Source organism: Octopus bimaculoides, chromosome 15 (assembly GCF_046866305.1).
Source record: "Octopus bimaculoides isolate indiv1 chromosome 15, ASM4686630v1, whole genome shotgun sequence".
Taxonomy (NCBI): domain Eukaryota; kingdom Metazoa; phylum Mollusca; class Cephalopoda; order Octopoda; family Octopodidae; genus Octopus; species Octopus bimaculoides.
This window is the reverse complement of record NC_142942.1, coordinates 41464361-41489194: the sequence shown is the minus strand read 5'-3', so window position 1 is coordinate 41489194 and position 24834 is coordinate 41464361. Positions and strand designations below refer to the sequence as shown.

The 24834-nt window shown below is 37.4% G+C and overlaps 1 protein-coding gene across 4 annotated transcripts in view; it reads left to right on the top strand.

Annotated features, from left to right (window-relative positions):
• LOC106873815 (four-jointed box protein 1) overlaps positions 1-22915 on the top strand; it is a 181698-nt gene extending 158783 nt beyond the window's left edge. For 3 of the 4 annotated variants that reach the window (XM_052973292.2, XM_089363772.1, XM_089363771.1), the window contains exon 3: positions 20920-22915. In XM_052973292.2, the coding sequence (XP_052829252.1) occupies positions 21085-22701 (1617 nt within the window). In that variant the 5' untranslated portion in view covers positions 20920-21084 and the 3' untranslated portion in view covers positions 22702-22915. Of the gene's footprint in view, positions 1-7380; positions 7531-20919 lie in introns of those variants that run through there. The other variant, XM_089363773.1, reaches the window with a different exon arrangement.
• The last annotated feature ends 1919 nt before the right edge of the window (positions 22916-24834 follow it).

The following is a 24834-nucleotide window of genomic DNA, read 5'->3' as shown; positions in this document are numbered from 1 at the left end:
CAGCCTCACAACACCCTCCAGTAATTAATATTCCTGATCATGCTGAGTTTCAACTGTGGCTATCCTGTCTTTGAGTCTGGTACTCTTTATCCAAGACTACAATGGGGTGCTGAAAAGTTTCTGGCTGCCGGTAAAAGAAAATACAGGAGGATCAGTTAATTATGATTTCATTCAACATATTCCCTTCTCAGATTCACACACTTATTGCAGCGGTCCTTCAGTTTTTCTAAGCCCTCAGAAGGTTGGGCCTCCGACAAAGTCTTTCACAACACCCTTAAAGCCAGGAACTTTTCAGCACACCCTTCTGTGTATGTATGTCTACGTGTGTGTGTGTGTGTGTGTGTGTGTGTGTGCGTGAGTGTGTGTGTACATATATATAAAATATAAATGCGCCCTTTTAAAGCCTAGACAGGCTCACGGGCCCGGTTTCTCGGTTTCTATGGCGTATGTGTTCCGCAGCTGGACGGGACGCCAGTCCATCGCAGCGTTACTCATTTTTTGCCAGCTGAGTGGACTGGAGCAACGTGAAATGAAGTGTTTTGCTCAAGAACACAACGCGTCGCCCGGTCCAGGAATCGAAACCACAATCTTACGATCATGATGCTGGTACCCTAACCACTGAGCCACGTGTCTGTCACTCTCTCTCTCTCTTCTCTCTCTCTCTCTCTCTCTCTCTCTCTCTCTCTCTCTCTCTATATATATATATATATATATATATATATATATATAACTATATATTTTATTTTATTTTTAAGTTTCAGCTTAGAGCTGCGGCCATGCTGATGCACCACCGTGATATATATATATATATATATATATATATATATATATATATATATATACTTTTTTCAATCTTTTCAATCTTTCAACTGTGCCCATGCTAGGACACCCATGAAGGGTTTCCAAGGTTTCTCAACCACTTTTTTTGTATGGACCCCTTTGATTGCTATTTTTTTTCTGGTAGGCCCCCACAAGCATTCTATGTTTAAAAGCTAGTTTTACAGAAATTCCTATTTTGCTTTACACATTAATTTGTGGAGGTTGAACGATTTAAAATTAGACAAAGAACTCTAGCTGTTTCTTGCAATGCATACCAATACCTGCAGCTTAAGCAAATTTTTTTCAGGTCCCTTAAAATACTATTATGGATCCCCAATTTACTGTTTTGTTGCATGACCCTTGTCCCCAAATCTTATGTGGACTCTTAATGATCATATCGATCCTAGTTGATTTTTAAGCCTGGCAATATATATATATATATATATATATATATATATATATATATATATATATATATATATATATATGTATATATATATATATGTATATATAAACAAAATTAAGGGATCAGCAACAGGTTGCTTCACCACATACCGAAGTTCAGAAATAGCAGCTAAAAATGCTATATATATATATATATATATATATATATATATACATAGTTCAGTTGGACAGAAATCAAAAGAGTAAGATAGGTGATGTAACAACGAGCAAATGTATTAATTTGACACTTGGGAAGGATGGAAAAGTCTTTGATGGTTCAAGCTTATACTCTTTGAGAGGGAGAAAAAAATGGAAAAACAAAATATGTGTTGGGGGTTAACGGTTGACATGATGAAAACAACGATAAGGATGAATTATATATATACTAGCCTTGAAGCCCCCCCCCCCCCTTCGGGAAGCATTCAGGCTAGCTCCTGTGGAGGACACTTTTGAAACCTTCGGCTCCTCTATCCTGTAATGAAACTTATTTCTGCAAATGTGCTAAGCGCTGATGCTGATCACAGTTTAATCAATAAGCATAGGAGCGAGTTAAATGCAGTAAAAATACGGGGGTTAGTGGGGCCCCATTTAAGCGGCTATTCAGAAATTAAACCTTCTTACGATACTGGCTGGGAGTTCATTGTATGAAATTCATGTGATTGCTCTGATTTGGTCGCCAATGCCATGTATTTAGTTTAAAATGTAGTAAAAATAAGGGATTAGTGGAGCCCCAATTAGGCGACCCTTAAAAAAATAGACTCCCCTTAGGACATTCCTTGTGATTAGGGGAGTTGTTGGTTTGCATTTCGTTGTCTTTGCACCAACGGTCTTGGAGGAGTTAACGAATATAAAAACGTAACGGACAGAGAACCATCCCTCAAATTTATATTAAGATTATATATATCGTTGCTATTATATTAAACTGTCGTATGTCCAAAATCAGCCAAATGCTTTTTTTGTTTTTTCAATATTTAATTTTGCTTGCAATAGCTGGTTCTTTTGGTCAAACTATCGTATCTCCAGCTACATCAGATGCCAATATAAGAAAATTGTCAGAGTTGTACAACGGTTTAGCATTTTTCAAGTGTAGTAAATCTCACAGTCGACAGTTTTGTATAAATATTTCTCACTGAAAATATCATACATGCATGGAATTCCGCTTTTGTGCACCCAACAAAGAATTATTGTTAAGCTGAAACTGTTGCTAATGTAAAAAGAAATGGAATGGTGAAACTACGTTTTCGTTTCTTGAAAAAGCAACGTTTTGGACTTACGGCACTTGTGCGCAATATCAACGATATATATATATATATATATATATATATATATATATATATATATATATATAAAAGCCATGCTTATCTTTGTTTTTGCATTTGTTTTTCCATGTTGGCGTAGGATGTGAAATGGTATTTTTTTCTGGGAGTATTAAATGGCCAGTTGCCCTTTATGGCAGCAAGCCTTTTTATTTGTTTCACATAATGCACAGAGATATGGCATAACTTTCTCTAAAAATTGTGTTACACTCGATGTTTGTGTATATATGTATGTATGTGCTTTTATATAGATATACAATAAAGGCATCTCTAAATAAGTTCTTTGTCATATTTCAAATATTTTATTTTATCTGAGAACAACCATATGTTAACATTTATATTACATACACACACTCACACACACACACACACATATATATATATATATACATACAGACACACACAAACATATGCATGCACACACACAGACACACACATGAAGATGAATACATGCATGCATTCATTAAATACATAGAGAGAGAAATCATTAATATATATAACTGTAGAAAACTCAAATATTTACAACAGCATATATGTGTGCCTATGTATGTGTGACAAAACTAGTTACCAGTACAAATATGCTTCAGGCATATTTGAACTGCATTTTGTCATCGAGAAAATTTCTTGGAATTGACAAAAAAAACTATAAACATGCTGGCTGAGTCAGCTTGCAGTAGCCCTTAGCCACAGTGTTTGATGCATCACCCATATATATATATATATATATATATATATATTTGGAGAGAGAGGGGGAGATAAATGTGCATGCGTAATGCAGCTAATTTGCCATATCTAATGCAGAAGCCGTATTCCCATTGCTTTAAATGGTTGACTGTTTGCAGTAGACAAATGATGCTGGTGGTGATGAAGATGGTGGTGGTGGTGGTGCTGCTGCTGCTGCTGATGATGATAATGATGGCGATGATTAATTGTACTAAGGTGCCAGGGTGAGAGCCAAACATTCACAGCGCTTGTTAATTGTTCACATGACATTTTCAGATTCCGCTGCTTACATAAGCAAACAATTTTCCTCCCAAATATTGATTTTATTATTAATCACATATTTCAATATTTTCTATCACATTTTCCTTGTCATCATTTTTTTCTCCTTTTTCGTTTCCTTTGCTTTTTTTTTCCTCTTTACCGCTCTTAATTGATACAAATTTCTAATGTAAACCTCCCACACTTTTTCTGACCTGTTCTGTAATGCTGTCGTCACCTTGTGGCTGTAAAAGAAAAAGATAATTATCCAAATCTTTACATTCTGAGTTCAGACCTTACTGAAGTCAACTTTCTCTTACATTCCTCTAGGGTGGATAAAATAAAGTACCAGTGAAATAATGCGGTTGATGAAATCAACCCGCCTCCTTTCTCAAATTTGAGGCATCGTGCCTATATTAAAAATGAGGTCGACTTTGCCTCTTACCCTTTTGGTGGTCAATAAAATAAGTACCAGTTGAGTATTGGGGGTTGATGTAACTGACTACGCCCCTCCCCCAAATTTCAGGCCTTGTGCCTGGAGTAGAATGGATTTTTATTATTATTAAAGCAGCGAGCTGGCAGAATTGTTTGTATTCCAAGCTGAATGCTCAGCGGCGTTTCGCCTGTCTTCATATTTTGAGTTGAAATTCTGCCGAGGTCAACACTGCCTTTCATTCTTTTGGGGGTTGATGAAATAAGTACCAGCTGAGTACTTGGGTCGATGTAATCAAACTTAACCACTCCCCGAAATTTGCTGACCTTGTGCTAAAAATTGAAACCGTTATTAAAGCGATATAAGCTGGCAGAATCATGAGCACACCGGGTTGAATACCTAGTGGTATTTCGTCCATCTTTATGCTCTGAGTTCAATTTCTGCCGAGGACGACTTTGCCTTTCATCCTTTCAGGGTCGATAAAGTAAGTACCAGTTGAACACTGGGGTCGATGGAGTCGACTTAACCCCTCCCCCGAAATTGCTGGCCTTGTGCCAAAATTTGAAACCGATATTATTATTATTATTATTGTTATTATTATTGTTATTATTATTGTTATTATTATTGTTATTATTATTATTAAGAAGAAGAAGAAGAAGAAGGTGGTGAGTTGGCAGAATTGTTAGCATGCTTAGTAACATTTTGTCTGTCCTTGCATTCTGAGTTCGAATTCAACCAGGCTCGACTTTTCCTTTCATCCTTTTGGGGATTGATAAAATAAGGGCTTGTCAAGCACTGAGGTCGATGTCATCGGCTAAATACACACCGTCCCCAAATTTCAGACATGTATACCTTTAAAGTAGTTCTCACATTGAATCAGTGTGTCCTGGACACAACTTAATTACTGGTGCATTTCTTTTTTCTTCTATGAGCGAACTTGGACAACCAACAAGTGACCTTCATTCACTAGACAGGGTTGCCTTCTTTATTGGAGCAGGATGTGTTTTTAATTTTATCCCTGTGTTTTATATCCCAATTGGTCAATTGAGGTCTTCGTCTTGATCATTTACTTTGAGTAGGTTTCCATAGCAACAACTGATGTACTTTCTCCTCATCTCTACAACCTCAATAATCTTGGTTGAGTCAGTGCCGTTGTTATTGGTGGTAGGTTAGCAAGCTCAGCATTGGTTGTGTGCTTACCCCAGGATAGCTTTTATCTTTTATATGTTACGTGTTCCAGTCATTAGATTGCGGCCATGCTGGGACACGGCCTAGAAGAATTTCTAGTCAAATGTATCAATCCCAGCATTTATGTTTTTAAAAGTCTGGTATTTATTCTATCACTGTCTTTTACCGGACCGCCAAGTTACGAGTATATGAACACACTAGCACCAGTTGTCAAGCGGTGATGGTGGGACACACACACACACACACACGCACGCACGCACGCACGCACGCACGCACGCACGCACGCACGCACGCACGCACGCACGCACGCACGCACGCACGCACGCACGCACGCACGCACGCACGCACGCACGCACGCACGCACGCACGCACGCACGCACGCACGCACGCACGCACGCACGCACGCACGCACGCACGCACGCACACGCGCGCGCGCGCGCGGTGGGCTTCTTTCAGTTTCCGTCTATTAAATCCACCCACAAGGCACTTGTCCTAGGTGCCACGCAAAGGAACTGAATCCCCAACCATGTGATTGGGAAGAATGCTTCTTACCACACGGCCCCAGTGAATGTTATAGGAATCTTGTGTAGGGACCTTCCAACAAATTTTGTAGGGATTTTGTTACTGTTTATGCAGCAGCACCCATCGTCAGCGTGTTCTTCATTGTTGCTCTGAAAATCAAGTTTCAGGTGTTGGTTTACAATACAGAGAGAGAAAAGGATCGACCCCAGGATTGAACTGGTATTTCATTTAACAATCTCGAAGGGATGAAAATGTTGATCTGGCAGGGTTGGAACTCACAGAGTAAAGTGCCCTGATGCTCGATCCTCTCTGCCAATTCACCTCGGGACCGCAAACATCAAAACACTAAACACATCAAGTCCGATTTATAAGTAACAACGATGGAACATTTAAAGAGAGATAGAGAGAAAAAGAGAGAGAGAGACGAAGACAATACAGTGTTTTGTGTAATAGTAACGACTTGTGATTTTGATGTAGATTATATGTGACGTTCTGATGGAACTTTTATCAAATACAAAGACGACAACAACAACAACAACAACATAATTACAATAGAAAGTTTGTAGCTCAATTAGAAAAGAAGCAAAATCGAAGTTCTCACGAGAAGAGAAGGAAAAGTGTTTATTTACAGTGCGTTCAAGCTTGATGATTTGTAATCAATATATTTATAAAATTGTATAATATATATATATATATATATATATATATATATATATATATATATATATACAATAATCATCATAGGAGTAGCTGAGTGGTAAGTAGCTTGCTTACCAACCACATGGTTCTGGGTTCAGTCCCACTGTGTGGTACCTTGGGCAAGTGTCTTCTACTATAGCCTCGGGCCGACGAAAACCATGTAAGTGGATTTGATAGACGGAAACTGAATGAAGCCCGTCGTATATATAACTTGCACGTTAATTTCACGAGCAGGCTGTTCCGTTGATCGGATCAACTGGAACCCTCGACGTCGTAAGCGACGGAGTGCCAGCAACTAGCAGGTCAAGTGACCTCATAGCAGCTTGTCTTATCACTCATTAATTATATGTACAGAAATAAAATGATTAAGTAATTAAGATACTGGAAGTTCAAATCCTCTGCATGTATTTCATTGTTTCTGGTTAGGGTACACCTTTATCCTGTAAACAGTTCCTTGACGGTTTCGATAAATTAAGTTTCTGTTTGACATGTAAAATTGTATTGTCCAAAAATTCTTCAGAAGTATTTATCTGTACGTAAAAAATTATGGCAACTCATTATCAGATTTGACCATATTATACTTGACTGATGAAATTTGAAATTTCAAAACATTCTGTTCCCTCTCTGCAAAGAAAAGATTCACCTTTCACTAACCACGTAAATTAACTCAGAGAGATTAATTCTTAATTTCTTCATATTATATCTCCTTTGAGAGTTACAATTGTCGCTAGGTTTTTTTCTGTCTCCGACTAAAAGGATGTTTCCAAATAATTATGAATTTTTCTCCCACTTTTCTTAATTACATCAGCCTTTAACTTAATTATCAAAACGTTTAATCAATTTTCACACCCTAGACAGCTGAACTCAAGGAACTTATTAAATGATGAATTTCCTAGTTTTCCATAATTATCACTCATTCTTTATTCTGCACTGCCTGCATCAGTGCATCACTTTGGCTACTGATGTTGTACAGATGGTGGCAGTGACTTTTTGGTAAAGATACGAGATCGTCTGGGAAAGTTATGTGACATAGGACTGACTTCATATCCAGGGAGAACAGAGAAATATATCTCTCATCTGTCTGCTGCTGCTGCTGCTGCTACTACTACTACTACTACTACTACTACTGTAAGTACTGCTGATTATGATGGTGATGATGATGATGATGATTATAATGTTATTGGTATTTTGATAAGACTTCAGTCTCTTTGGAATCATTAAAGATTGTCAAGATTTATTGTATAGTAGTGTCGGTTATTTGTAAGTCAGCAGGAATTATATTTAGGTAGCAGTTATTAATGAGATTTCACTGGAAGCTTTTGTGAGAATCAACTCAGACTGAATTCTGAAAGCTAAAACTATGATTAAATTTAGTCACACAGAAAATCTATTTGATGTTATCTATTGGGGATGAAATAAATTAGCATAACGTAAAGTTTCCTTAAAATCAATTATTGTGATGATGGCGCTGGTGGCAGTGTTGTTGTTGTTGTTGTAGTGGTGGTGGTGGTGGTGGTGATGTGGTGCGGTGCGGTGGTGAGGGTGATGGTAATGTTCGTGTATTTTGATAGTATGGTGGTAATGTTAACATTTTAAATGATGTTATTGTTTAGCCCTGCGTCAACCTTGATTACGGAGACCCATAATCATGGAATTCCAACCATGCTCATCTCGTTTTCATAGCAGCATCTTGTTGTTGTTGTTGTCACTCCGTCGCTTATGACGTCCAGGGTTCCAGTTGATCCGATCAACGGAACAGCCTGCTCGTGAAATTAACGTCAAGTGGCTGAGCACTCCAGAGACACGTGTACCCTTAACGTAGTTCTAGGGGATGTTCAGCGTGACACAGTGTGACAAGACTGACCCTTTGAATTACAGGCACAACAGAAACAGGAAGTAAGAGTGAGAGAAAGTTGTGGTGGAAGAGTACAGGAGGATTCGCCACCATCCCCTGCCGGAGCCTCGTGGAGCTTTAGGTGTTTTGGCTCAATAAACACTCACAAAGCCCGGTCTGGTAATCGAAACCGCGATCCTATGATCGCGAGTCCGCTGCCCTAACCACTGGGCCATAGCAGCATCTAAGACTACACTATTTCATGACCTTCCATTTTTTTTTTAAGATAGTAAGACTTTATTTGTGAGCGATATAGAGTTGAGGTCTTCTTGGTAGTAATTATAATAGTTATTAGTAATTATACTAATTAAAGACAAGTAATGCTTTTGTTGTGTAACCCTAGATCGGTTGTGGTTAAGTGGAACTATAATCAAAATCAGACTTATAGCCAAAGCCATGACCATCCTGTCTTTTCCCGTTTACAGAGAACTCTAGATGTTAATTACATTTGTTACAGTTTCCTAATTATACAAGATTACCTTGTTCCTCTTACAAACTCTTTATCAAATATCTGAATTTATTGATTTACTAAGATAATCAGCAACATTCAGTTTAAAATTGGCAGAATCGTTCCAACGTCGGATAGAATGCTTTGCAATATTTATTTACGGTTATTTACGCCCTGAGTTCGAATTTTGTCGCAAGTAACTTTGTATTTCATTCTTCGGAGGTCGATAAAATTAAGTAGCAGTAACTTCTGGGATTTATATAATCAATAATATAAATCGTTCTCTTAAATGCGAGGTTTTGTCCCTACACTAGACATTGAATTTTGTAGAATCTTTTTAGACCATCAAAAATAATCAGCGATATTGTCTCGATATGTACCAGATTCTTGGCATGATCAGGTTGTAAATTTGAACTCCGATAGAGGGATTTCGCGAAGCAGTTAATGCCATTTGGCGGATCCTTAATCATCATGTTTAGCTTTAATGCACAGCGGAGCGAGAGTGTAAATTATTATACCAATTCATCACTGGTACTTTATTATATCGATTTCATAAAACAGGAAATGCAATGTCATCCATCTCGGTAGGTTTAAAAAAATATTTTTATGACCCAGTCAGAAGTAAAAGTACGGGCAATGTATCTAATCTTCCCCCAAGATTTCCGAGACAGTGGAAAATTGAAGAAAACACCATAATTTGTTGGTCTTTCTCAGACAAATAACACATTTTGTACGATCTTATCTCCTAAAGATTTTGGGGCCACTGTAGCGTAAGGGACTGCAAAGAAAGAAAAGAAGGGATCTGCAAATTCTAAAGAAGTTGATTGACAGAAAGCTTAAAGGATCGAATATCATAGACCCGAGGAAAATCAGACAGTGGTTGTGAGTTTCGAAGAGTAGCAGTTTGAGGAAAGGAGCTATTAGAATAAAGGGCTTGCGGGTAACACGTTTAAAGGTCTTGAGGGAAATAGACCAGAAAGCTCAATGATCATGGTCAGAATATCCACGTCAAAGATATGCATGAACATCACAAAACCCTATTTCTTCTCTTCCTTATAAATCTTAAGACGGCCAAACAGGTAGAATTACGTACGCATTACTTCGATATATTTCATTAAGAGTTTTAGTACCCATCTTAGCGTGCAGCTTACTTCAAACAATATTAAGGGTTCTGGCTGCTCCTTAATACGTAGGTTACCTCAAATAATATATTTTATCAAAGGTTCATAAATTTTTTCAGACTCTACCTTTACTTTTCTCATTTATAAAGGTAGCAGTGACGATGGTAGCGAGACAGCAGTGGGGAGAATGGTTCTTAGTGGTGATGGTGATGGTGGTGAGGAGTGACGACGATGGGAAGGATGGTAGAAAAGTTTATAAAGACGGCAGCGGTGGTAATGCTAGTTGGGGTGGGTGAACGAGAAAGAAACGGTCGAGCGCTTGGCTAAATATCTTTCTGAGTCTATCTTTCTGGGTCCATCTTTCTATATTCTGAGTTCGAATTCTACCAAGGGCTATCTCAACTTTCCTCACCGATAAGACCGGAGGAGGCGGGGCGGACAGGTCGAGAGGGAGAAAAATCAATTCAAACTCCTCAATGCCCTTTTCCTACAAAATTTCAACCTTCTGATAATGTAATGAGATCAATAATATATTGCCCTCTGCATGACCACAGTTCAATAAAGGAGGAAAATATCCCAGAAACAATACGAATTATTATAACTCAATTATTATAACCCACCAGTTTCCAGTTGACACTATATTTATACTGTGTAACAAAATTTCAATTTATTTTTATCTTTGGTCGATAAGTGTTATTTCCTATTTACTTCTATCTAGAAATCAAAGGAAATGACTACTATTCCATTCAAACTGCTTCTGTCACCAAGACATCAATGTTTTGAAACTGACCTATTTTCTATTACATTTCAGACAGATTCAGAGCTGAGTTGCTGAAACAGAAATATTGTTATAGCAAATAATCTGCTCAGTACCACATCATTTACTTATCAGTTGCTTGATCTTAACCATTTGAGCATGTCCCTTAATGGCTGATAGTATGTGTATCTCTGATCATGAGCAAGAGTAGTAAGGGAGCACCATAGCCTGTGTTGAAAGGAATTTGAATAAATGTAACAAAAGCAAAGTTTGAAGGAAATTTTAGCCATTGTTCATACTTTCTAAGAGTAAGCAAATAGTTGTTACCCAAAGACAAAAATCGTGCTACATAGTGTAATATATTGCACCCAGCATGGTCACAGTTAAATAGAGGAGGAACCCCCCCCCCCCAGAAACTACGAATTATTATAACACAATTTGAACTCAAACTCATCAATTTCCTATTGCCACTATATTTATCATCCACCACCGACTGGAAATGTTTTAGTCTTAAAGATATTAGAAGGAAGAGTATAATAACACATTACTCTCCTTCCTTTCCGCTCTCCTTTACTAAACACTCACCCACTCTAAGTCTCCTTGTGCAACGGAATACGTTATATACGGCTTAATGTAAAGTAAATATTAATGGGGCCACGGCATTAAGGAATCACATGATTCTGTTCATATACAATACAAACACACATACATACGCGTACATATGTGAAATATTAACACATACAAATATTATACGCTAAGACATGTTAAATACACTTTGCGTCTAATCAAAGTAGTTGAGTTGAAACTGAAGCTACTGAAGAATTCGCTGTATACATACATACATACATACATACATACATACACACGTATGTATATATATATGTGTGTGTGTGGGGATATATATATATATATATATATATACATATACACATACATACATATGTAGACAAACGCGCGCATGCCCCCTTCCCCATTCAAAGTATCACCTCAGAATAGATCAGAAGTTGAGGAAAAAAAAATTACGACAGGCTTTGATCGCTTTGACCCTTTTAGATTCAATTCTCTCCAAAACCGCGTCTGTGAGGAAGAATTTATCAAAAGTGTGACATTAACATTAAAAATTCCAAGGTTGGAACCCTGTACCATTCCTCCTCTTGAACCTGCAATGCGAGCCTTTTTTTTTTTTTTTTCATTTCTTTTTAAACTCAAAAGGTTCTATTCCAGTCAATCTTGTTTCTTACCTAGAAATTAATCAAAGAAGAATAATTCCTCCAAACCTTCAAAATGGTATCTGGACAAATTCTTCCCAGAAATGCCAGTCGCACCACCTGTATGTGCATGCGCACCCGTACACTCATACACATTCACTCACACACATGTATATGTGTATTTTCATGAGTGCACATAAATACATATATACTTAAGTATATGTATGTACGCACGCGCGTATAGAAATAAACTTATGTATACACGTATATGTACATTATATACGTGTATGTATGCTTATGTATCTATACACTCACGCTACGTACACATCTAACATATCTATAAGTTTGTGTGTGTATATTAGTACGCAATATCATACGTTTCCACCTTATCTAACTCCCATCACCGCGTGTTTTATATATATATATATATATATATATATATATGTGTGTGTGTGTGTGTATGTATATGACAAAGAGATTAGTGGATTAGTGAGTGAGCTGTGTTTCGTGGAACACCCCGCCTTCCACATATAATATATATATATATATATATATATATATATATATACCATAATTTCTCGCATACAGATTCACACACATACACTCAATAATATTACGTAACCTTTACAATACATTAATTATTAAGAAATTACGAGGAGAAAACAAAATGTTATGATATTTCATATTCCACTGAAACATTTCTGATATGCAGATTATCATCATCATCATCGTCGTCGTCATCATAATCCTCTGCATGATCGTCGTCGTCGTCATCATCAACATTGTCTTCGTTGTTGTTGTCTGGCTGTCTCAGTATCCCGTCCAAGACTCTTGCCAGTATCCACTGCGCAGATTATTGTTTCCCGGGAATGAGTTTATGTAAAATTTGTGTTACAAACTATTACATACATCCATACATACATCGACACTACGCATTCGCACTCATACATGCCTACCTACATACATTACATACATAATACATGTAGTTATGTATATGTGTGTGTGTGTGTGTGTGATATTTAACTTCTCTATTGCTATTGTGCTTCAGTTTTCGTATCTTCAAGCAATAAAGATTGAACAATGAGTATATGTTTATAAAGACGACTTAGAATACCGTTGAGATGTTACAAACGTCTGAAAGCCAGTTATATGATTGGTTGTTGAAAACCTGCAAAATTAACGTTGATGTATTGACAAAATAAATGGGTAAACAATAGACATTATTTGAAAATGGAAATTAAAAAAATGAAAAATGCGAGAAAGAATAAAAATATGGAATGATTGTTTAAACAACTAATAAAACTAAACATTGTAAATTGTTATAGAGTAAAGGAAATAATTATGATTTTGACAAATGAAGTTTTGAATTTTTAAATAATCCGGATGGCTTTTGACTGCAAATATTTCTATTCTGGAATAACAGATTTTCCTGATATACAAAAATTGCTCCTTGATTATAAACTTTTTTACTTAATCATTAATTTCCTGGTGTATATTAATTGTGAATGTCTTGGTTTTTTCCACTCTAAATATATTTAGGAAAAGTAGTGTCTCTATTGTTTGGTTGAATTTTTGAACGTTAACGTATGTTGATAGTACGTTGATTTGAGCATGTTTACCGTTAGTTCATTAAGAGTTTTAACAATCAGTACATTAGCAGATGATACTTTTGTGTAACTCATCAAACATTTACCATCTAGAGGAATGTATACAATTACGAATTTGGAGTGGTTGGAAATATGCACGATTTTTTGACAGTTGATATTTGACAAAGACTCTGCAAAGGTAGAGTTGTAGAGCAGCTGATTTTAATGGGAACAGTGTTTAAAATGTGATGTTTGGGAAAATGTGACCGAAGTATTTTCAAGCGATGCAAGTACAAACTTCAAGGTTCTTAGGAGAATTGTAATTCTGTATCGTATTTTTGTTTATATATATATATTGTTGTGTGCTTAGCGGCATTTCGCCCATCTATACGTTCCGAGTTCAAATTTCACCGAGGTCGATTTTTGCCTTTCATTTTTTCGGGGTCGATAAATTAATTGCCAGTAAAACATTGGGGGTCGATGTAATCGACTAGTCCCTTCTCCCCAAATTTCAGGTCTGGTGCCTATAGTAGAAACGATCATCATCATTATTTTGGTTTGACTTAGGTACAGTCTTATTCATGGTAGGATTTTTTGTGGATAGCGGGTTACTACCTGTAACTATAAGTATCCACAATTTCCAGCAGTCTTTCAAGTGCTTAGAACCCTCCTGACAATCTTTCCTGCCCCTAAGAGACAAACTTTCTGTAGTAGCTCTACTTTATTATTATTATTATTATTATTATTATTATTATTATTATTATTATTACTATAAGCTATCAGAATCGTTAGCACGCCGGGCAAAATACGTAGCGGCATTTCGTCCGTCTTCACGTTTTGACTTAAAATTCCGCTGAGGTTAAATTTGCCTTTCATTCTTTCGGGGTCGATGAAATAAGTAGCAGTTATGCACTGGGGTCGATATAATCGACTAGTCCCCTCCCCCCCCAAAATTTTTAAGGCCTTGTGCCTAAAGTCGAAAAGTATAATGATGATGATGATGATGATGATATTAATAATAATAATAATGATAATAACAATAATAATAATAATGATGATAATGATGATGATGATGATAATGATAATAATAATGATAATAATAATAATAATTTTGCATTCCATCCTTTCGGGGTCGATAAATTAAGTACCAGTTGCGTACTAGGGTCGATCTAATCGACTGGCCCCCTCCCCCAAAACTTCGGGCCTTGTGCCTAGAGTAGAAAAGATTATTATTATGATTATTATTGTTGTTATTATTATTATTATTATTATTTAATCTCTTCCCAGAAACCACTCCTTACTAAAGCTTTCTCATAGTAACCTACAACATTTCAAACAAATTTTCATCGTACGAGCTGCTTCATAGCAAATTGTCTTCGGGAATCTTTTTTTGTTTTTATATTTGTTTTGCCGTCTAATGTCCTATTTTATGATTCTCACACAACTATCACAAGGCTAGAAAAAGTGGAGACAGAGACAGAGAGAGAGAGAGAGAGAGAGAGAGAGAGAGAGAGAGAGAGAGAGAGAGAGAGATAGAGAGAGAGGCAACGGATTATATTGATCCCAATGCGTGGCTAATACTTTATTTTATTGATATCAGAAGTGATAATAGCTGTTGTCCGGTCTCTGGTCAGCCTTGACTAAGCAGACCTATGATCAGACACATTCCAAATATAGCCATCACGTCTTTTAGGGGTATGTAAGACTACATTGTGGAGGCGCAATGGCCCAGTGGTTAGGGCAGCGGACTCGCGGTCATAGGATAACGGTTTCGATTCCCAGACCGGGCGTTGTGAATGTTTATTGAGCGAAAACACCTAAAGCTCCACGAGGCTCCGGCAGGGGATGGTGGCGAACCCTGCTGTATTCTTCCACCACAACTTTCTCTCACTCTTACTTCCTGTTTCTGTTGTGCCTGTAATTCAAAGGGTCAGCCTTGTTACACTGTGTCACGCTGAATATCCCCGAGAACTACGTTAAGGGTACACGTGTCTGTGGAGTGCTCAGCCACTTGCACGTTAATTTCACGAGCAGGCTGTTCCGTTGATCGGATCGACTGGAACCCTCGACGTCGTAAGCGACGGAGTGCCATTCTAGACTACATTATCTAATGTGCGCTTTACTTAATACAATAAGATTGAAGGAAAATTTGGCTTCTATTTCTATCAGTCCATACTGAACTATATGCATTGTATTTGCTTGTATGTAAAACAAGATATTTATAATGAATTCTTATATTTCGTTGGTTATACGAAACTTTAAATATCCACATGTGAATATAGTTGTGCGCGCGTGTGTGTATTGATACACATACATACATACATGGGCGAGCTGGCAGAAACGTTAGCACGCCGGGCGAAATGCTTAACGGTATTTCGTCTGCTGCTACGTTCTGAGTTCGAATTCCGCCGAGGTCGACTTTGCCTTTCATCCTTTCAGGGTCGATTAAATAAGTACCAGTTACGCACTGGGAACGATATAATCGACTTAATTCGTTTGTCTGTCCTTGTTTGTCCCCTCTGTGTGTAGCCCCTTGTGGGTAGTGAAGAAATAACACACATACACACACATACACACACACACACACACACACACACACACACACACATTGTAAGCATGGTATGTAGTTAAGATGTTAACTTCAAACCCATGCGTTTCCGGAATCGATCCCACCGCGCGGCGCATTGGGCAAATGTTTCCTTCCATAATCCCGGTTTGGCTGATACACTCTGAGAGGAATTTCGTAGGCGGAAACTATGCGTTAGCCTGTCGTGCATGTATATGCGTTTGTATATATGCATGCATGCAGACGGACGGACGCGCACACAAATTCACATTCACATTCACATTTATATATAAACTTGATCTCAGCATTCTAAGCCAACACAATGCTTGCTGTTTGCTCTGCAGAATTCTCACTGTTTCACTTCAGAGCTCTACATTCTCGTGAAATATCTGAAATAATTGTGATGCAAATAAATAACTGAGAGGATTATTCTTGTTTCAGGCTAACCTTTCAGGCTTACAATGAGATATTTCAGAAATTGCATCGCAAAAAGTATTTCCTTCTCCTTTACATCAGGATGTTGTAATTATAGATGCGAATGCCTTAACTGATACCAATGAAATAACGAGTGCGGCAGCAGCAGCAACAGCAAAAGAAATTATAATAATGGTTTCAAATTTTCCCACAAGGGCAGCAGTTATTGGTGGGTGGGTGGGTGGGGGGGGGGGAAAGATGAGTCGATTACATTGCCCCAGTGTTCAACTGGTATTTATTTTATCGATCTGAAAAGATGAAAGGCAAAGTCGACCTCTTCTTTTAATTTTAATTTTGACTCACCTCAATCCTTTCTATATTTACCAAAATGAAGTAGATTGACAAATTTATTTTTTGAACTAGTTGAAGATACACAAAGTGTCGAAATATCGTTCACTAGATAACAATGGCACAATTCTTTTAATTTTGACTAATAATAATAATAATAACAACACTTTCTTTATTAGCCACCAGGACGATACACAGACGAGGGACAGTGAGGTTAAACATGTAAACAGCAAACAAACACAACGATTAGCAAAGAGATTAAATCAACAATATGCTTCCCACCGTAGATAACCAAAGACACCGCACGCACTTTGGACCCCTTAACATCAATGGCTCGATAATAATAATAATAATGATAATGATTTTCAAATTTTGGCACAAGGCCAGTAATTTCAGGGGAGGGTGTAAGTCGATTACCTCGACCCCAGTTGCTCAAACGGCATTTATTTTATCGACCGCGAAAGGATTAAAGGTAAAGTCGACCTCGGCGGAATTTGAACCCAGTAAATAAAGAAGCAGAAGAAATACCGCGAAACATTTTGTTTTGTCCGGCGTGCAAACGATTCTACCCGTTCACTGCCTTAATAATAATAATAATAATAATAATAATAATAATAAAGGTTTCTGATTTAGGCACAAAGCCAGCAATGATTTATGTGTGCTGAGGGTGGTTTGTTGATGTCGTAATTGTCTATTATTTTATTTTATCGACACTGAAAGGTAACGTTGGCTTTTGCAGGATTTGAACTCAGAACGTGAATAGACACCGACGAAAGAACTGTATAGAGATAGGTGGAGCCGATGGATCTAAGATCTGGTTTCAATTGAATGTAAAATAGCTATTCTCTTTAAGGGGTCTTTGAGACTCGAGGAACGAGAAGGGGGTCTTTTATTTTCTGAGTGGTCAACGAACTGTGAATCGCGTCACGGCAGTCATCTGTTTGTCCTTTTTGTGAACAAGAGAATATCAAAGCGAAGATATTTAAAATACAGTAGTTTAACTCTCTCTCTAATATTTGTGTGTGTGTGTGTGTGTGCGCGATTAGTTTTGCACGTCTTTCGTCGATATATATCGATGAAAAATAAAAACATTGTGATTGATCAATATTGAGGTTATTGGTTAATCCGTTTTTTTTTTTTGTTTAGCTTTTCTCAAAACCCGTCTTTGTGGCAAGACAGATATTTTTGCTGTTGTTTTTGTTACTGTTTAGCCCAAGGTCAACTCTGATTGTGCAAACTTGTGTGCCGAAACACCTCCATCTATGACCAACCCTGTTATTCAGACAGTTGAAATTTATCAACGTCTCATCCATTATCTAAATATGCCCTTCGTTTTTTTAAAAAAGACATTACAGTATGATTTTGGGGTATTTGACTGTTATTTCTAACCGATTGAGAGACCACGTAAAGACTGATGTTATTTTTGTTGCTGAATCTTATTGAAGAATCGGCAGTGTTGCTAAAGCTGTTGTATTCGAACTCCAAATCTTTGAGTTCGAATTTCACCGTAGTCAACGAGGTCGATAAAATGTCGGATTAATCCAGTGGTTGGATTGGCGGGATTGTAAGATGACTTGAAGTATTTGTTCTGTTTTTTTTGTTTGTTTTTTTTTTGTGTTCTGAAAGGGTGAGGGTAGATTCCACCCGTCGCTCACTTTAACACCGCAACATGGCCCCAGTATGTATTTAGTAGGTCCACTCTGTAGCAAGAATCTGGATTTGATTTCCGGTTTTAAAGATACTTTCCTCCTGTCTTTCCTTCCGCCAGTCTTGCAGCCCATGGGGACATGGCTACTGACCTTCCCTCTTTAATGCTAAAAAGAGATGTTATCGTTGTGTAACTCTTGGTCAACACTGATTAAACAGACATCTGGTCAAAAGCGTTCTTTCAACCATAACCTTCACGCCTCTTTCTGGGACTAGTGTGTTTTGGACTGTGCTAGCTAATGTGCCCTTTTTTTCCTTTTTAACGTATTTTACATGGTAGTTTGAGGGAATTTTGGTTGTCATGTCTAGCAGAGCGAGTGACACTGTAAGGAGATTCCATGGTGACTCGCTTTGTTGTTGTTGTTGTTGTTGTTGTCGGTGGTGGTGGTAGAGATGGCCAATTCATGACACTGCAGACACGTGTCTCCCTTGGTGATGGTGGAGGTCGGTATGACACTTCAGACATGACTCTCCGTCATCAACACATTGTTGAAGGTCTATTGGACTATTGAGCTGTTATTGTTGTTGTGGATAAATAATACCTCCTACCTGCCCCTACTCCCCACTTCTCTGTGAAATCTCCTCGAAATTACTTATTTAGCCTATTGTTTGTATGACATTATAGTTTAGAGACACACATTGAACACCTTCCCACTCTCTCTCTCTCCCTCTCCCACATATATATATATGAGGGATGGTGTTTGGGTATAAACGAACATGTAATGTGTATATATATATATATATATATATATATATATATACATAGACATATATATACATACACGCATATATATACACATATATACACACACACACACACACACACACACACACACACACACACACACACACACACATATATATATATATATATTCGTTTGCTATTATATTATTGTTTAGCTTCCATCTTAGTGTGTTGTTAGGGAAACTGCCACGTTACCGAAATATTCCTGATTTCCTAGAGATAAGTCTGGCGGTGGTGAAGGTGGTAATTGTAGTTTTCAGTAGCAGTAGTGGTGGTAGTAGTAGCAGTAACAATAGTGCTGTTGTTGTTGTTTAGTATCAGTATGACACTGGGTAATTTCTGTTTACTGTGGAGGTAAAGAAAAGATAACCTCGATTTTTCTTATTTCATCTCCCTTCTTCTTACCTTACACTCGCCATTGTTGTTGTTGTTATTTTACCTCTGCTTTATCTTTGGGGGTCCTGCTGACACAGGGTCTATTTTCACAAACCACACACCCCAATCATCCTCCTCCCCCTCACATAACTACTACGACCACTGCTGCTGCCACCACTTTACAGCTTTGTTTGATTTGGGTTTTCCATTTAGAGAACACAACTAAGTTTGCAAATGGTAGAAAGAATATAGAAAGCGCGCGCGTGCGTGTGTGTATATATAGAGCCCTGCTCGAACGGAACTATATAAATAAGAGCGTTTCAGATGTGACCATTCCGTCTTTTTGTATATTTAAAGTTGTTTTGTTCGAATGTGTCTATTTTTTTTTTTTGTAAGACAGTGAGAGTTGATGTGAGGGATGTCTTAGTTGCTATTTCTGGAGATTCAAGGGGTACTGTTGGTAGAAGTGGAGTCTTCTGTCACTTCTTTTTTGTTGTGGACAGAAAACCTTGAGAGAGTTTGCACTACCACTCAAGTGATACGTCGGCCTTCTGCCCTCAACAGCCATGTCTAGTTGTGTGTCGTCTGGCAGACTGATTATTCACGGGATGAATTTCAAGCTTTTATTAACAAAATAGTTCAACAAAAATCAGAATAACTTTGTTAAAAGCAACAAAATTCAATAACAAATTAAGAGCTCTAAAACCATGTCTTTCCCAGTAAACACCCAAAAAATAATTTTTTTCATAAAATTGAGCCTGAAACCAAATTAAACATTGTCATGGGCCGCACGTATGACACCTTGTTTAGATTATGCCCAATCCGGTAGTCTATTAAAATTTATTAAACTTACTCTCCAGAATATTTAATCAGTTTTGTCAAAGCCCAGTTGTGACTCAAATATTACACAGGATTAAAATCAAGGAATCGAAGCAGTTTTAAATCCAATAATATTCATAATGACCGTTATGATTACTTGAACTTATTAATTTCACCAAATTAATGACTGCTTTTCGTCGATGCTTCTGGTTTAGAACATGTTTAGCAGGCTACAACGAAGTATTCTTGTTTCACTTTCAAACATTATCATTTTTCCATTCACTAAATTAATATAGAAATACAAACACATCAACTGAAATTGCTTTACATCATGAAATATTTTAAAATTGTTTTTTAAATAAAAAATTTCGAGATTTTCAAAGATATTTCTATCAATTTAAATTTCAGTTAGAAATTTCTCCATGCCGAACACAATTTTTTGTATATTTTATTTATACCTTGATTTTATTAATTATTTAATTTAATTCATTATTTTATTTCTAATTCTACTTTTCTTAATTTTTTCCAGGTGGTGATTATCTAAGATGGGATTAATTAGCACAATTTTCGATTCAATGAAGTGGCTTAATGAACTTTAAAGATTTCTTTATCTGATGCTATCATCTTTATCATCGCTATTAATTATCAGCAGCTTATTACCCTCTTCTTCATCAACAAAATAGAAACTTCATTTATGGCTAAAACATATCAACCAAATTCTGGCGTTATTTGTCATTCTTCACAGTCTAATTTGGTCGTAGAACCATGCAAATATTCCGACTGTGAGTCAGCAGTGACTGCAGGAATTAAACGGTTTGAATTAAGTATGAAATTTATAGTATTGTTCATGACAGGGCTTGGATTTTTCTTTGGTATTCTTGTTGGCCTGTTAATACAACTTCCGGGTGTGACTGTGCCTTCGGATTTTGTCCGAACCAGCAGCAAGGATGTCCGAGTTGACATCAAAGAGTCCTATCACCGATACCAGGAACCAACAGAAGGCCCACTTGCACAGCAGATACAAAGAGTTATTGTAGCAAGAGAAATATTAAATGAAAAAGCTCACGGTCAAATGCAAAAAACCGATTTAGCAGTGGTTCAGAATACGAATAATTCTTTAGAAATCAAAGAAGAGATTTTAAAGAAGAGTCCTTACCCAGATGCTCCTTACCAAGAAACATTATTGAACGCAGATGTGAAACCCGAAATCCCCATCAATGCTGTACTTAGGTTTACTCGGTTTTCGGCAGCTAATGATTCCAATAAAAAACCTTCCCAGGTGGTAAAAGGTGCAGCAGAAACTAAGTCCCAAGCTGATTATAGTCCAAATATAAATAAGAAATTGGCAGGAAATTCTTCTGTAGTAAATGGTGTGTTTTGGCAACCTTCTGTAGAGAAATTGTGTGTTGTTGGTTTTTCTAAAGAAAGAAGATCAAATTGGCGGCAGAAAGCTGGCATTCTGCAAATTGTTAAAATGGAAGAAGGATGCGGACGAATGCAAAACAGGTTGCTGACTTTCAGGGATTCCTCAAAAGCTTGTGCTCGCTATCGATTAAATACAGATCAAATCCAAGGAGATATATTTTCTTACTACTTAAGCCAAATCTTAAAAATCAGTAATCTTCCCCCATCCATTGCTCTTGCTGTACAACCAAGAGATATCAAGTGGAGTGACATTCACGAGGAAATTGCACAATCTCAGTGGGTAGAAGACCAAGTAGTTGTCGTGTCAGAATGGATTGATGGTCTTGAACCAACATTTATACCTAAAGAGTTTCGCAACGAAGGCCTTCACTTAAATCCTACTTCTGATAGCCTGTCGAGCAAAAGTCAAAATGAACTTTGTGAACTCATCCAGTGGTCAGATTTAATAGTGTTCGACTATTTAATCGCCAATCTTGACCGCGTTGTAAACAATATGTTCAACAAACAATGGAACGCTAATATGATGAGCAACCCAGCACATAATCTCCAGAAAGTTCCATCGAATGAACAGCTAGTATTTTTGGATAACGAATCTGGATTATTCCACGGATATCGCCTACTTGATAAATATAGTTCGTATCACCATTCCATATTGCAATCGCTGTGTGTCTTCAGGAAATCGACTGCAAAAGCTATAGAAAGATTACACTTTACTGGAGATATTGGTAAAGAACTGAAAGAAGAATTCATCAAGAACGAAAAATTCCATTATTTAATACCAAGTTTACCAGAGAAAAATGTCAAAATCCTTCAGGAACGAATCTCAGAAGTTTATGCACAAATACAAAAATGTCAAGACAAATACATATACAAAACAGCACAATAGACACACAATTTATATACACAAGGATTTTATTTATTTATTTTTCTCTTTGGTTCCCCTGATATACTCTACATCACAAGCTTCGTGTTCCCAATTCCCACCATTTCTATTTATCACCCGCTGTACATAGACGATAATTAAAATTTATTTCAACAAGGTAAATATGTAATATTAAGCAAACTTATTTTTCTATAAAAAATAAATTTTATTACAATTATTATTGTTGTTCTTATTATGGTTGTTTACATACATAGATAGATAGATAGATAAAGGCGGCGAGCTGGCAGAAACGTTAGCACGCCGGGCGAAATGCTCAGCGGTATTTCGTCTGCCATTACGTTCTGAGTTCAAATTCCGCCGAGGTCAACTTTGCTTTTCATCCTTTCGGGGTCGATTAAATAAGTACCAGATATAATCGACTTAATCCGTTTGTCTGTCCTTGTTTGTCCCCTCTATGTTTAGCCCCGTGTGGGCAGTAAAGAAATAAGACAGATAGATAGATACTTACATACGTACATGTAGTCCTAACAACAATACCTGACCAGCCAGTGGAGATCAGCTACTACAAACCCAATCATAGACCAACTTCCAACCATAAAGCGACAACAAAGTTGATAGAAAATAAATTAGGGTGGTGCTCCAGCATGGCTGCAGTCCTATGACTGAGACCACAGCAGCTATATCTATATATTTTAAATTTTTGGCACTCCGTCGGTTACGACGACGAGGGTTCCAGTTGATCCGATCAACGGAACAGCCTGCTCGTGAAATTAGCGTGCAAGTGGCTGAGCACTTCACAGACACGTGTACTCGGGGATAATGAGCGTGACAAGGCTGGCCCTTTGAATTACAGGTAGAACAGAAACAGGAAGTAAGAGTGAGAGAAAGTTGTGGTGGAAGAGTACAGCAGGGTTCGCCACCATCCCCTGCCGGAGCCTCGTGGAGCTTTAGGTGTTTTCGCTCAATAAACACTCACAACGCCCGGTTTAGGAATCGAAACCGCTGCCCTAACCACTGGGCCATTGCTCCTCCACTATATATATATATATTAGGGACAAAATCCCAAATTACAGGTAAAAACTCAATTTTTATCGATGAGTTCTTGAAACTTGGTTATTTTCCCTAAAACTACATATATATATATATATATATACACACATAAGTAAGGAATGGAGTAAATAAAATCCGGGCTACATATGTTTCATAGCGAGTGGAACCTCTCAGGAGTGGTAAATATCCAAGCGAGGTTTACACCGCAGTTTGCTCTTCAGCCCAAAGGTATCTTGATTAAATGAAGTTTACATTGTCGTTAGGAGGCACATTGCTTGAAGAGTAGCTTGCGGTATGCACCTCGCTTGGATATTTACCACTTCCGAGGTTCCGTTCGCTATGAAGCATGTTGTCCGTATTTTATCTACTCCATTCCTCACTCTTGCATTTTAATTCGCATTCTTGGCAACCCTGGCTGCCTTCCGTGAACTGTAAGATAGTTTTTTTTTTTTTTTCAGCTTATCGTACTTTGATACGGAAAAAAAATCCACAACCTTCTGCCTCAATAAACCACAATCGTTCCTGAAAGTTGTCTTTTATATTTTCTACGGATTGTTTGAAGCTCACTCTCTTCCTACACCTCAATCCTTGGGTCTTACATCAATCTGTCTATCTATGAAGTTTACATTGTCGTTAGGAGGGGAAGGGGGGACAAGAGAGGGAAAGAAACAAAAGGAGTGAGAAGGGAGAATGAACGACAGATAGTGAGGAGTGGAAGGAGGACAGATAGGGGGAGCTATCGTCAGACTGCTTGGCTGGCTGAAACTTCGAGGTCACTATCAGAAACATTCTTGTATTATAAGAATAGATTGGTACTCACCAAATGTATAGAGTAACCCATCAGATTAATGTAAAATTGTTTTTATTATAACTGAACATAAGAAAACATAATATAGTATAATGTGTAAGAAGACGTTCAAAAAAGTGTGTAATAAATATAATTAGTGCTCAAAACAAAATCTGATGTATATATCTAAAATCTAACGTTGAACGAAGGAAGACATACCAGAGGCTATAGGCAATGTAGCGGTGAAGCGTACGAACGTAAAATAAAATAAAGATGGTCAAATGGTTGCTGATGGCATC